Source organism: Martes martes, assembly GCF_963455335.1.
Source record: "Martes martes genome assembly, chromosome: 12".
Lineage (NCBI taxonomy): Eukaryota > Metazoa > Chordata > Mammalia > Carnivora > Mustelidae > Martes > Martes martes.
In genome coordinates this window covers 78,643,145-78,656,486 of record NC_137900.1, presented here as the reverse complement: position 1 = coordinate 78,656,486, position 13,342 = coordinate 78,643,145, and the positions used below count along the sequence as shown (strand labels likewise).

Genomic DNA, 13,342 nt, shown 5'->3' with positions numbered 1-13,342 from the left:
TTTAAAATTAAATAAAGGGTAAAACTTCGTTGCTCGGTTGCTCCAGTCACGGTTCAAGTATTCCATAAGCCGTATGTGGCCAGCGGCCACCATACTACAAAGCACAGATTGGGACAATTTTCATCCCAGCAGAAAGTTCTACTGTGCATTGCTAGTCTAGAGAGTTCCTGTATTGTACAGGTTTCCTTGAGCAATAAATCAGGTTGCCCTATGGTTCAGATCGGGTCTCTCCATCACACACTGTGGCTTCATACATGACAGATGTCTACTTTTCTTTCTGGGGCTACCCACCCACAGAGGGATAACCTTCAAGCCATTGCCTTTATTTCTATAGGAACCTACGTGGAGGATCAGGGATTCTCTCCACTAGAAGTGACCTTAAAGGAAAAGCTAGTTCACCTGTGTCTTTCTTCCCCAGGGCTGCCATGTATGGTGGCACAGGTTGTACACTGCACAATTTCAGGGGTTACTCATAGGCATACTCCTATCTATATTTCATTACCTTATTTAATCCTGACAAACCGTGAGGCAGGAAGTAGTATATCCCCACCATGAGAAAACTGAAACTTAAAGGGTTAAACAACTTGCCCAAGTCCTCCCACTGGTAAGTGGTGAAGTCAGTATTCGAACTCAGAGTCCAGATCCAGCATCATTCTGGCTCCCAAGGAACAAATGAACTGGAGGTTTCATTTGTCAATTTGCTTTTAGAGGCAGTGGGAGGGAGTACATGAACTTCCCCTAGACTAGTCCCTGTCCTCTCCTGCCAGGATCTGGAACTTGTTTGGAAAGCAAAGAATTCCGGCTCCATACAAGCTGTTTAATTCAAGATGCTCTGGGCCGTACAATTCTGCTGTGTTTACAGGCAGCAAGAGGGGATCTGAGGTGAATACTAGATTTGGCTCTCAGGCCCCTGGTCTGAGGGTAGAAGAAATTCATTTTCGGTACAAACTAGAAACGTCAATTGTATTAGGAGCCCATTTGGCACGCATCCCCTCATTCTTTGAGCCGACAAGCAATACCCCGCTCCTTTGCGTCTAGCCTCTCCGCCAGTTGCCAAACAGAACTGCTTGAGTCGTCTGATAAATTTACATTTTCCTCTCCTTTAAATACAAACTGGCCATGAAAGGTACTTGGCAGGCCCCAGGCAGACTGGGTTTCGTTTGATAACATGACCGCGTCCAGAATAGTATTTGGCTCAGCAGTTTGGGTAACTGTTAGCAACAGTTTTATGTAAGGGAGGAAGAGGGAAGCCGAGCAGCCTGCGTGAGGCCATGGTAACCTCCGGCCCCTGCTTGTCCCGACACCGGCTTCTGCTTCCCTGGCAGGCAAGGATGGCAATGACCTGGGGATGCAGACATCTAAGAGTGTGCATAGCGAAGGATTTTCAGGGGGTGTCTGTTGGATTCAGTCCGTCCACAGCTGGGAGCATCCGGATTCTGACTCAGGAGACACCAGCTGTGTCACCTTGGGTGGTTGAGTGACTTCTCTGAGTGTGAGTTTTTCTCATTTAGAAAATGAGGTTGTTTTGGACGTTCCCCATGGCTCTCATGGTTTGACGTTCCCTACAGCACCTACTGGGTGTCTGGCACTGTCCCAAGTGCTGAAAATTCAGGGCAGATGAAAGAGGTGGTCAAGCACTTCACAGCCTGGGGAAGGGAGCACCTGAAATGAGTTACAGGGCAGTGTGGCCCGTGCTGGGGTGTGGGGGACTTCAGGAAAGGGCACTGAGCCCAACCATCAAAGGGACCTCAAGAAAGAGTTCATGAAAATGATGGCTGCCAGAGGGGAGGGAGGACGGGCAACACAGGTGCAGGGGAGTGGGAGGTACAGGCTCCCAGTTATGGAGTGAACAAGCCACAAGGATGAGAGGTGCAGCACGGGGACGGCAGTCTATAGTAGTGTGACAGCACTGCATGGTGACAGATGGTAGCGACACGGGTGGTGGGCACAGGACGACATATAGACAGACTTGTCTGATCACTGTGTTGTACACCTGCAATGAATCGTGTGTCAATCATCCTTCAATAAAAAAGGGGGTTCCTGGATGAGTGGGTGCCCGGGCTGGTCTGGGAAGGAAGACGAGGACCGAGGCAGCTACAAAAGGGGGAGGAGCTCTTTCATTGACAATGCAGAGGTGAGAGGGTGTGCAATCGCACAGGAGGCCTGGGATCCACCCCAAGGAGTTGGGAGTTTGTTCCCCTGGGGACGGGGGACACTGGTTCATGCGGGGCTTTAAGCAGGGGAATTGTGATAAGATGTGTGCTCTGAACACATGTCTTGGGCTGAAACGCAGAGAGTCCACTGGACGCTTAACCGACTGAGCCACCCAAGCAAGAGCAGGGAGGTGATTGGAAGACTGCACGCAGCTCAGGCAAGAGATGACGGTGGCCTGAGTTAGTGTGGCAGTACCAGGGACAGATGAGAACAGCTCTGGGAGACATCCTGGAGGCACAATGAGTAGAACTTGACCATTATTTGCATGTCAGGAGCAGGTGGAGGGGGCTTAAGGATGGCGGTTGGGGCAGGGCCTGGCCTTGGCAGGGCTAATAAAGATGGTTGATGCCCGGCTGCAGGTGAAGGCAGCCCTGGGTCCCACACAGTTGAACCCCAGCCCCACCTGGATGAAAGTCCTTGCATACCCCTGAAATAGAAGGCTCAGCCTATCAACCCCAAAAGGCTGGTTTATCACCGTGGAACCACTGGTGGATTTATCATTTCCCTTTTCCGTTCTAGATTCCCTACCTGTCTTAGAAGGAGTAAGAGAACTTTAGTCATGGATTCCTCCAGCAGGAATGGGTGGGAGTGCCAGACTTCCTCTCAGATGCCAGGGGATGGAGATAAGATCCAAACCCCGCTATCTCCTTCTGGTCTCCCGTACTTTCCTACCGTTCTCCAGACTCTATCCTTCTAATCACAATGTGGTTTCCCCTTCTCTTCATGCTGGCAGAGCCAACTGATGTCTTGAGGACATGGTGACCTTGCATTTTTAAATACTCCAGGGACAACCGCAGCTGATGGTGGTGGGAAGTTGGCTAAACCACCCTGGTCACTCCTATCACAGTAACTCAACTGTGGTCGTTTTCATACCACGGGATTCCATATACGCTTTCCTTCATAAGGGTTCTAACACTAACCGTTTTGCAAAGCTAAGAACCTCTGAATCAAAATAGGGCATTTAGGGAGGAAAACAAAGCTCAGGTAGATTCCCAAAGAAGATGACCAGAACCCAGTTTCTTAGCTTCTGCACTGGTGCAACTGGCTGTCATATCTGCAGAGAGTCTCCTGAAGGATATTATTCTTCAATAAGCAGACAGGAGAGGGCCCAAGCACCGACCTCAAGTTCAAGGAGTCTTACCTGGGCAGCATCGCTGTCTTCACACTTGATTCGACACTCGCTGTTGAACTGGAAGCCATTGGTGCACTGGTAGAGCCCATGGAATTTTGGTGGAGGTGGGTCACAGGTCACAGGAACGCAAGCTCCCTCCTGCCAGCTGCCATCTTGGGTACACTGAGTCTTGAAGGCCCGTCTTCAAAGAACAGATCAAAGAAGAGATGTCTTAAGGATTAGATGGCTAGACTCATGCCCTAGGCAAACACCCAAGGTTTTCTTGAGCCAGCTGGCCTCTCATTTCCCTTTCCCACTCCTGATCCCCTACCCGCCCTATCTGTTGGTAAGGGCCATGAGTGGGGATTAAAGAAAATTCATCGACTTGGGGCAAGCAAGAGTTTCAGACATTCTCTCAGTTCCATGTGGACTGAAATAAACTCAACTCCTGCAAGCTCTTGTCCTCTCCCTTCCTTCTAGAGTGTTCTGATGGCAGCTACTACAATGATGATAACCATACCTACCATTTATTGAACAATTACTATGTGCCAGGCACTTTGCAAACACTTTATAGACACACCATCGTTTGTTCTTTACAATAATACTATACAGAAACTGGTATCATCATCCCCACCTTATTGTTGAAAAGTAGAGGCCCAGAGAAGTGAAGTCGCTTGCCTGAGGTCACACAGCCAGTAGGCAGTTACTAACAATGTCCCTATAGACTCTTACGGGGCAGCATGCGATGAACAGTGGGTATTGCCTCCAGCAAAAAAAGAAAAAAAAAAGAAAAGAAAAGAAAAAAAAGAAAGAAAAGGAAAGAGTGCTTCCTTATAATCAGACATCCAGACCTGGCTCTCTTGGCCACCAGAACCTGTGAGAGTGATTTCCAGCCCAACTTACTTCTTTGACTTCCGAGAGGAGCCAGGCACGTGATATCCAGGTTTGCACTTGTACTTGCAGAAAGAGCCCACCTTGTGCTTGTTCTCTCGGCACCGGGCCGTCTGGAGGTCAGCGTTGGGCACCGGGGGCGGAGCTAGACACATGAGCTCACACAGGGCCTCCGGGAAGGACCACAGGCCGTCCTCCATACAGGTCAGGAGGCTGTTGTTGCCTGGAGGACACAGGCGGGCAGAGTTAGCAGATGGGGCGGCGGGGTGGGGGGGGGGGAGCAGCCAAGCTAACTTACGGGCTGCCTGGGCTTCATTAAACTGGAAAAGCCAGAGGCTCTTGCTCTTGGAATCCCAGCCCCTTCAGATTACAACTGAGGGCCTCCGGGAGATGGAGGGCACTGTGACATAGAGAAGATCCAGCTCGGGGAGTAACTGACCCCACGTGGGCAGTAAACTAAAATTCCAGGATCCCGACTCCCGATCTAGAACCTCTTCTACTGCATAGGAAAGAGACCTTCATGCTCCTTCCATCCAACCTCCTGGCTCTGCCAGGTGGGGGTCCGAGCCCGGAGGGGAAAGTACATACACCTTCTAGTAACTGATGAAGCAGGTGCCCATCAGAATCGACTCTGAGTTCTGACAGCAGGGTGCCGTGCGACCTGGAGCTTCCAGCCGCTCCTCCCCGCGCCCCACACTCCCGTATTGCTCCCAGCCCCCCTTGTGCCTGGAAGCGACGGCACCGTGGTATCTGGAGGCTCAACACTTTTTTGCAGGCCCGGTGTTCACTGAAACTGTGCCAGAGCAGCTGAGAGCGTGGCGCTCCCCTGCAGCCCGTGCCAGCTGCGGCAGACGTGCTGATTGCCCCCCGGGAAGCTGGCCTGATGGGGGACGGTGCAAAGGAAAGCAAACCACGAGGCATGGGGCTTTTCATTGCCAGGTCATATATTATCGATGCACAGCCTGCCCCAAACCCCCCCGCCCCAAGACAATCAGAGATGGACCCGAAGCCTGTGTTTCTCAACCCAACGCTCCTCTCCGCGGTTATGACTGAACAGTGCTGACAAGCAGGGCTGGATGCACGTGGGATGCTGTGGGATGGGAAGGAGGGAGGAGTGGAAGGGTGCAGGGGTGGGGGCGAAGCTGACATGAGCTGCGTCCTGAGTGCCATGGGGACGTCATCTGAGTCTCACAGCAGGCTCGTAGCTGGAGGACACATGTTTGGGAGCAGAGACTCGGAGGGCCAAGTGACCTGACCAAGTCCTCGTAGTAAGTAAAGTGATGAACTATCATCCAAAAAGCATCTAGGCATGCCCGGCTATGTGCTAGTGGCTCTTTTGTATGTTGGGACATAGCGGTGAACAAAACAAACAGAAAACCCCCAGACCTTGCCCTCTTGGAGCTTCGATTCTAGTGTGCTAGGGAGGAACCCAAGAAACTGCACAAAGAAATACACCGTTGGGTGTGCTAGAAGGCAGTAGGGTCTCCGGAGACAAAGACAGCAGGACGAAGATGAAGCAGGGAGTGTTGTGCCCTTCCCTGTAGGCTCCTTGCTCCCCTGACCCATTCATTGTCTTCTTTCTCCTCCTGCGTCAGTGTGATCCATCTGGTGAACACGAGCCAACCTAGCGTCTGTGAACCCCACAGAGGATTCCGTGCTGATAAACAGTGATGCTGCAAACTACAGAGATTTCTACGTCAAATGGAGGATGATTCATTTGGGCTCCGTAGAAGCAGAGAGGCTTCTAGAACACCAGAGACTTCAAATGGCTTTTTGCATTGCTTTTGTGATTGGGGTAGTGTTTTGGGGTGTGCAGGCATAGCCAAAGCTATGGGAGAAACTAAGGGAGGGAGAGGGGAAAGAAGTTATGAAACATACAGGGCACATACCCTCTCTGAGTTCCCCAAGAAGGATAAAAGATTGGTGGAAAAAGTGTTAGGACTCTTGAAAGCACACCCCATCAGCTACACAAATTATGCGTTGTGGAGCGCAAGTCGTGGTCCTCCGGTGGCAGGAGAACAGAAAAATCGTGAAATGTTCATTAAGAGAGGAAACGCAAGCCAAGAATGTCAATTCTGGGAGAGGGTACGTAGGAGCTGGCTGTGCACCACAGTCCAAAGAAGAACCACGCTAAAGGAGCATCTGGCGGTTCAGGACCATGGACATGCCCTCACCCCACCGACAAACAAAATCCCGGAGATGCAGACACCGAGCTGCACAGAATCAGTATTTCCATGACCCAGCTGCAGCCACTACTCTATACTCACCACGCGGCTTTGAAGAAAGCAGGGTATGACACACGCTATCCATGTCCTGCCCTCATCCCCTTGGCCCTGACCTCTCTTCCCCGAAGGATGGTCACCGGACCTGCAACCCTATGCCAGAGGCCTTTTGCGGTGGTCCCACAGGGACAGCTCCCAGTGCTGGGGTTTTAGTGCTGCAGGAGTGGCATTAGTTCTGAGGAAGATTCTACCCTGTCTCCCGTAGCTCCTCAAAGGGACTGAGCTCTGCTTGCCTACAGCAGGACCTGGCTCTCAAAGAGACTCTGGATGCTTCTGTCACGTCCAAGCCTCCCTACCTCATTCCCTACCTGCATTTCCTGGGGGAACATGACTCCGGAAAGCAGGTGCAGACATTTCTGAGCCTGGGGTTTCTGGTTGGGGCTAACAATGCTGATGTCACAGACGGGGTTCCAAAAGGTTATGCGACCCTGAACCTTCATCTGTTCATCTTTTAAAGTCAGGAAAATAAATCGTGCTCAGCCTGTCTATGAATGTGCCTCAAGAAATTCCGGTCTCTAACGAGCATTAACATAATTGTAAATGTGCTGTCAAAGAGATGTGGCTATTTTTTTTTTTTGCAGTTTTAAATTTTTTTATTTTAATAAACATATAATGTATTTTTATCCCCAGGGGTACAGGACTGTGAATCATCTGGTTTACACATTTCACAGCACTCATCATAGCCCATACCCTCCCCAATGTCCATTTCCCCACCACCCTCTCCCGTCCCCCTTCCCCCCTGCAACCCTCAGTCTGTTTCTTGAGATTGAGTCTTTTATGGTTTGTCTCCCTCCCAATCCCATCTTTTCATTTTTTCTTTTCCTACCTCCCCCCAACCCCCCCCCCGCCTTGCATCTCCACTTCCTCATATCAAAGAGATCATATGATAGTTATATTTCTCCGATTGACTTATTTCGCTAAGCATGATACCCTCTAGTTCCATCCACGTCGTCGCAAATGGCAAGATTTCATGTCTTTTGATGGCTGCATAGTATTCCATTGTGTATATATACCACATCTTCTTTATCCATTCATCTGTTGATGGACATCTAGGCGCTTTCCACAGTTTGGCTATTGTGGACATTGCTGCTATAAACATTCGGGTGCACGTGCCCCTTCGGAGCACCACGTTTGTATCTTTAGGATATATACCCAGGAGTGCAATTGCTGGGTCGTAGGGTAGCTCTATTTTCAGTTTTTTGAGGAACCTCCACACTGTTTTCCAGAGTGGTTGCACCAGCTTGCATTCCCACCAACAGTGTAGGAGGGTTCCCCTCTCTCCGCATCCTCGCCAGCATCTGTCATTTCTTGACTTGTTAATTTTAGCCATTCTGACTGGTGTGAGGTGGTATCTCATTGTGGTTTTGATTTGTATTTCCCTGATGCCGAGTGATGTGGAGCATTTTTTCATGTGTCTGTTGGCCATCTGGATGTCTTCCTTGCAGAAATGTCTGTTCATGTCCTCTGCCCATTTCTTGACTGGATTATTTGTTCTTTGGGTATTGAGTTTGATAAGCTCTTTATAGATTTTGGATACGAGCCCTTTATCTGATATGTCGTTTGCAAATATCTTCTCCCATTCTGTCAGTTGTCTTTTGGTTTTGTTAACGAGATGTGGCTATTTTTATTATTTTACTCAAAAGATTACCCAGAAGACCAAATCTCTTTGGAGTGCCTTTAAGATCGAAATTAACCAAGGGCAGATTAGACGGAGAGAAATGCCAGGAGACCTAACGTCTGGTTCTGTTAATACCTCGTACACGGTGCCTGCATCCTAAGGCCAGGGAATGGACTAAGTTCATTCTTTTAGTGCCAGAACCTAGCCTAGTGCCAAGCACACTATAGGTCCTTAATACGCATTTGTAAAATGCACGAACTATTACGGATCCACATGTGACCTTGAACAAGTCACCTGATCTCTCTGGCACGAAGCCAACGTGGTCTTTGAGTTCTTGCAGCTCTAACATCTTACGATGTGAACGAATATTGGCCACTGTATTGTTTTGGGAAAACACAGATGCAGCCAGAGGGACTGGAAGTGGACACGCAAGCCCTCGGGAGGCTACATCAGCCAAAGGCTAGTACTGCTAGAACTGGGAGGAGATTCCGTTTCATTGCTCTTGATGGGAAATAGACCTTAACAGAAGTTACAGAAGAGGAAGAGGAAGAAAGACAGGACATGTAAAGAGGTCCTTGTGTACAAGGTCCTGGGCCAGGTGAGGCAGGAAATGAGGCCACGGAGGATTTTAGGACGGTTGTTTTCCCAACAATAGCCAACTGGACCTTCACCCAGCACTCAGAGGGAAAAGCCGAGGCAGAAGAGATGGGAGTCATCAGGAGAAGCAAGCAAAGCCTCTGCCGATTTTAGTCCTGAAAGCACACCGCTAGGCTCCCGGGACTCCAAAGAGTCAGAGAGAAAACCCGAGCTGGGCTTGGCAGTCACGGAAAGTATGTCGTTTGCTCAGCTAGAGCTGGGAGAATCCAGTTCAGCTGAGCAAACGACATACTTTCCGGTTATATTTTGATTATTTAATCGTCCAGTTCTCCTCCTAAGTGCCTGAAAGGAAGGCTACCAATAGCTGTTTATAATTCAGCCCAGGAGGCAGGGCCATCTTGATGCTTCTAATAACCCAATATGTCATTAGCCCCATTTTGTCGGTGAGAAAACTGAGTCCCTAGGAGGGAACATGAGTCGCTCGATCTAGAGTCGGGGCTCCCCCAGGTCTGCCTGACTCCTAAGTGCTCTCTTGACACCACAATGGAGCTTTTTCCCATGAGCACAGCCAGAGAATGTCTCATGGAGTCAGGAGAATTTGGATGAGTAGAGTATTTCGAAATCAAGAACTGGTCATACAATAAGATTTCAGAACCTCCACCTCCTCCCCACTGTCCAGAATGGTGTCCATCACTTCTAAATTTCTTTACCAAGGGGCCCGATTTGTCATTCCACTTTAGGCTCAAGGGAAAGTGGCTGTTGTCAGATACAGTCACAGACAGGGATAAGTGACGGAAACCTTCCCAAGCAGAGAGAGAAAGGTGCCTGCAACGCTGGACACCTGTCACGAAGAAGAGGCTCGGGAACGCACATGGGAGACACAAATACATGATTTCACCAGACTGGCGGGAATGGCATGCCTAGCTACGGGGTGCCATTTCTAGAGTAAGCACCCTTGCCCCAGTGCTAATGGTAATTTCTATGTATCCCTGTGTAAATGTCTTCCTCTCTCAGGCCTCAGTTTCCCCATCCCGAAATTAAATGATTCATCTTGATGACCCTGGGCTCCTCCCAACTCTGATGTTCCAGACTTTGATGGAGTTCTGGGTTCAGGGACAGGCTTTAGAAAACGTTCAAGGGCTTCTGAGATAGGTAAGAACAGATTCGACTCTCGAAACTTGAGCAACCACTCAAGATTGGAGCAGGAGTGCGAGAGACAGGAAGAATTACTTAAGAGATAACATCTCAGCGCTGCTCACATCAAAAAGCGGCCTCACAACGGACACGTCCCCTCTCTACTGTGACCCTCAGGTCCCCTGGCATAATCTGAGAAGCGGTCTCTCATCAGCACTTGGCAGTGTTCTGGACCCAGTGACATCCTTGACCATCCTGGACCCTCACCATCCCAAAGACTAGGGTGACAGATGGAGAAAGCAGCAGTCTCTTAGGAGTTGTACGAGAATTTCTGTTGGAGTTAGGGGATGATCCTGTTTTTTGTGGGTAAGATGCCTCAGGGACCTTCAGGGCCTGGCTATCTGCTTCTGAGAAAGAACAGAAGAGAAGATGTGCAGCAAGGGAAGTCATGACAGGGTTCTGCAGGGAGAGGTGCTGGGTCAAGAAAGGAGCTGAGGGCAGGCACAAAGGTTCCCCACAGGGCACTGTGGGATGTGGCCACTCTCTGTGTCCCCCTAGCTCACATTCCTGTCTTCGGTAAAGTCTGAGAAACCAGGAAATGCCCACTGGTGTTGGGTATCCTCCGGAAACAAGTGGAGAGGCTGAGTTTTCAATCTGAAGTTGGAGAGACAAAGCAGACAGAAAAGGCAACGAGAGCCAGAAGCACACAGTGGGCCTTTTAAAAAGATCTTTGCAGGAGGAGGATGTGCTTACTTTACACTTTTTTAAAGATTACTTATTTATTTGAGTAATCTCTGCACCCACCACAGGGCTCGAACTCACAACCTCAAGACCGAGAGCCCCCTATTCTTCCAACTGAGTCAGCCCAGTGCTCCAAGGCACGCTTGCTTTTAACCCCACTCCACACTCAAGTGCACCCAACACAGTTGAGTTGAGGTTGACGAGTGATGTGAGTAATGTGGTATATTCAGCCTTTTAATTAAACATTAATGATTTTGAAGTTTTGTTGTTGTTGTTGTTGAACTTGAGAACGTATTTTCCCTCTGTTGTTGTAGCTTCTGTCTATGCGGGTAGTGCTCCCTAGGTAAAGGGTCCTGGCAGAAGGGACCCCGAGGCTTTGAGTTCGCAGGATATTTTACATACATCTTGAAGAGGGCTCAGAATTTAAGTCAAAGCAGGGATATTCAAGAAAAATTCACCGGAAATAGAAGGGGGAGTCATTTTGGGGGGTTACCCACATTCTACCAGTTCCCTGGGGCTACACGTAACCGCGTGTCCTGGGTGCTGGCTGCCTGGCTGCCAACACTTAGCCTCTGGGTCCTGGGCAGAGTGCCCAGGAGGGAATGTGTCTCCACAGCCCCCAGGACTAAGGGCTCCATGAGACGGAGGTGAGGGCTGGGAGAGAGGCCGCAGCACACCTCACAAGGGCGCCCCTTGCGGAAGGTCAGTATTCACTAAGCCAGTATTCACTAAGCCAGTATTCACTAAGTCAGTATTCACTAAGCCAGTATTCACTAAGCCAGTATTCACTAAGTCAGTATTCACTAAGCCAGTATTCACTAAGCCAGTATTCACTAAGTCAGTATTCACTAAGCCAGTATTCACTAAGTCAGTATTCACTAAGCCAGTATTCACTAAGTCAGTATTCACTAAGCCAGTATTCACTAAGCCAGTATTCACTAAGCCAGTATTCACTAAGCCAGTATTCACTAAGTCAGTATTCACTAAGTCAGTATTCACTAAGCCAGTATTCACTAAGCCAGTATTCACTAAGTCAGTATTCACTAAGCCAGTATTCACTGGCTCTGGAATCTTACACATACCTTCTCTTTCAGGCCTCAACCTTGACCCTTCAAAGTGGGCCCTTCTCCACCCATTTTACAGATGAGAGTACTGAAGCTCAGAGCCATGAACCAGCTCTTTGAACCTCAACAGCTGGGGCAGAGCCGGGAGTGGAGTCCCAGTCTGTCGGATTCTAAGTCAGTGCTCTTTTGCTTCAATTACGCTGCTAGGAAAAGTGAAATGAAGGGAGGAAAGGGAAGGAAACAATGAATGGAGGAAAAGAGTCGTACTGTTCACCTCTCCACCCCTGGGTTGAGAAGGGGGGGGCATTAGCAAGGTCAAGAGAGCACTGGCCGGGCCCTCACCCAGTCCTCACTGCCTGCAGACCCGAGGAGAAGCGCCAGATCTGGGACTGAGCGCCGGATGATGCTGACAACAAGGGTGCACCAAATGCCAGTGGGTCCCAGTGGGTCAGCGTGGCCACTGGAATGAGGCTTCTCTGCATTCTCAAGGGAAGAACAAAGTTGGGATCGACAGCTATCAAAATGATGATCCCCCTGGGGCCTCAGCTCCACAGCGGGGTCACCACCTTTCCACCATGGTCAGCAGAGAAACAACAGCAGAAGAGTCTGAATCACTTTGATTAAGAATCATTGTTAACAGGCCACTTGGGTGGCTCAGTCAGTTAAGTGTCCAACCCTTGATTTCAGCTCCGGTCATGGTCTCAGGGTTGTGAGTTCAAGCCCTGTGTCTGGCTCTGCACTCAATGTGGAGCCTGCTTGAGATTTTCTCTCTCCCTTTCCCGATGCCCCTTCTCCCAGCTTATAAGCACATGCATGTGCTCTCTGTCTCCAAAATAAATAATAATTTTTTTTTTTAAGAATCACCTTTAGCGACAATGGGGGCTGTGATAATCAATGCTAATTTACACACTGCTCCTTCCCAGAGGTCTCGCTTGGGAAGAGAAGTGTGATTACTTGGTCTGGAGTCATGAAGACACCCCACATCTGGGCCAATGGAAGGACTCAGAAAGCCTGAAAGGTGGAAAACAGTTTCACTGTCTCTTCACCTCTCGTCAGCCTGCGTCTTTACAGTACCTCACCTGAAACGTCTATAGCTTCTGTTTTCAAGTCATACTGGGTTAAAAATGAGGGGACCTCAAGGTTGCATCCCATGAGTGCTTTCTGTTTTTCTTTTGGGGTTGTTTAAGGAGATAACTTGGTCTTTCATTCATCTCTCAAAAGAAACATTTCCTGTGGTATGACTTTTATCAATTTATCCAGCCATCCAGTCAAAACACTTTATTGAGTCTTATTAAGTGCAGATTCTGGGCTTGCTGACAGCAACGGGAAAATGGATTAGATGTAGCCACTGCCTTCCAGGAACTCATGTCCAGTAATCATTGGGAGTTCTGTCGCCCCCTGAAAATCTGGGGAAATGACAGACTCTCTCTAATCATCAAAATGCCTGAAACTTATATTATATCTAAGTTCAAGAGAATTCATAGACCTCCCCTCTGTCCCCCACATCCCATGGGAGTCCACTATTCCCACACAGTAGAATGATGGCAGGACCTTTGCTTGGTGGTTGGACCCATCTGAACGACCCCTGCTTGAGGGAGATATCATCTGGGGTGTCTGATAAAGGGACGACAGTCCCTCTGATAAAACAAGGAAAGGAGAGGGCACCTCTAAGAAAAGGGTATACAGATCT

At 49.2% G+C, this 13,342-nt stretch overlaps 1 protein-coding gene across 1 annotated transcript in view; it reads right to left on the bottom strand.

Moving 5' to 3' along the window:
* PAPPA (pappalysin 1) overlaps nt 1-13,342 on the bottom strand; it is a gene marked incomplete at both ends in the record, with an annotated part of 234,337 nt that overhangs the window by 37,199 nt on the left and 183,796 nt on the right. Inside the window, 2 exons of the mRNA XM_080820674.1 lie at nt 3,356-3,527; nt 4,229-4,439. Coding sequence (XP_080676800.1) covers nt 3,356-3,527; nt 4,229-4,439 — 383 coding nt within the window. The remainder of the gene's footprint in view (nt 1-3,355; nt 3,528-4,228; nt 4,440-13,342) is intronic.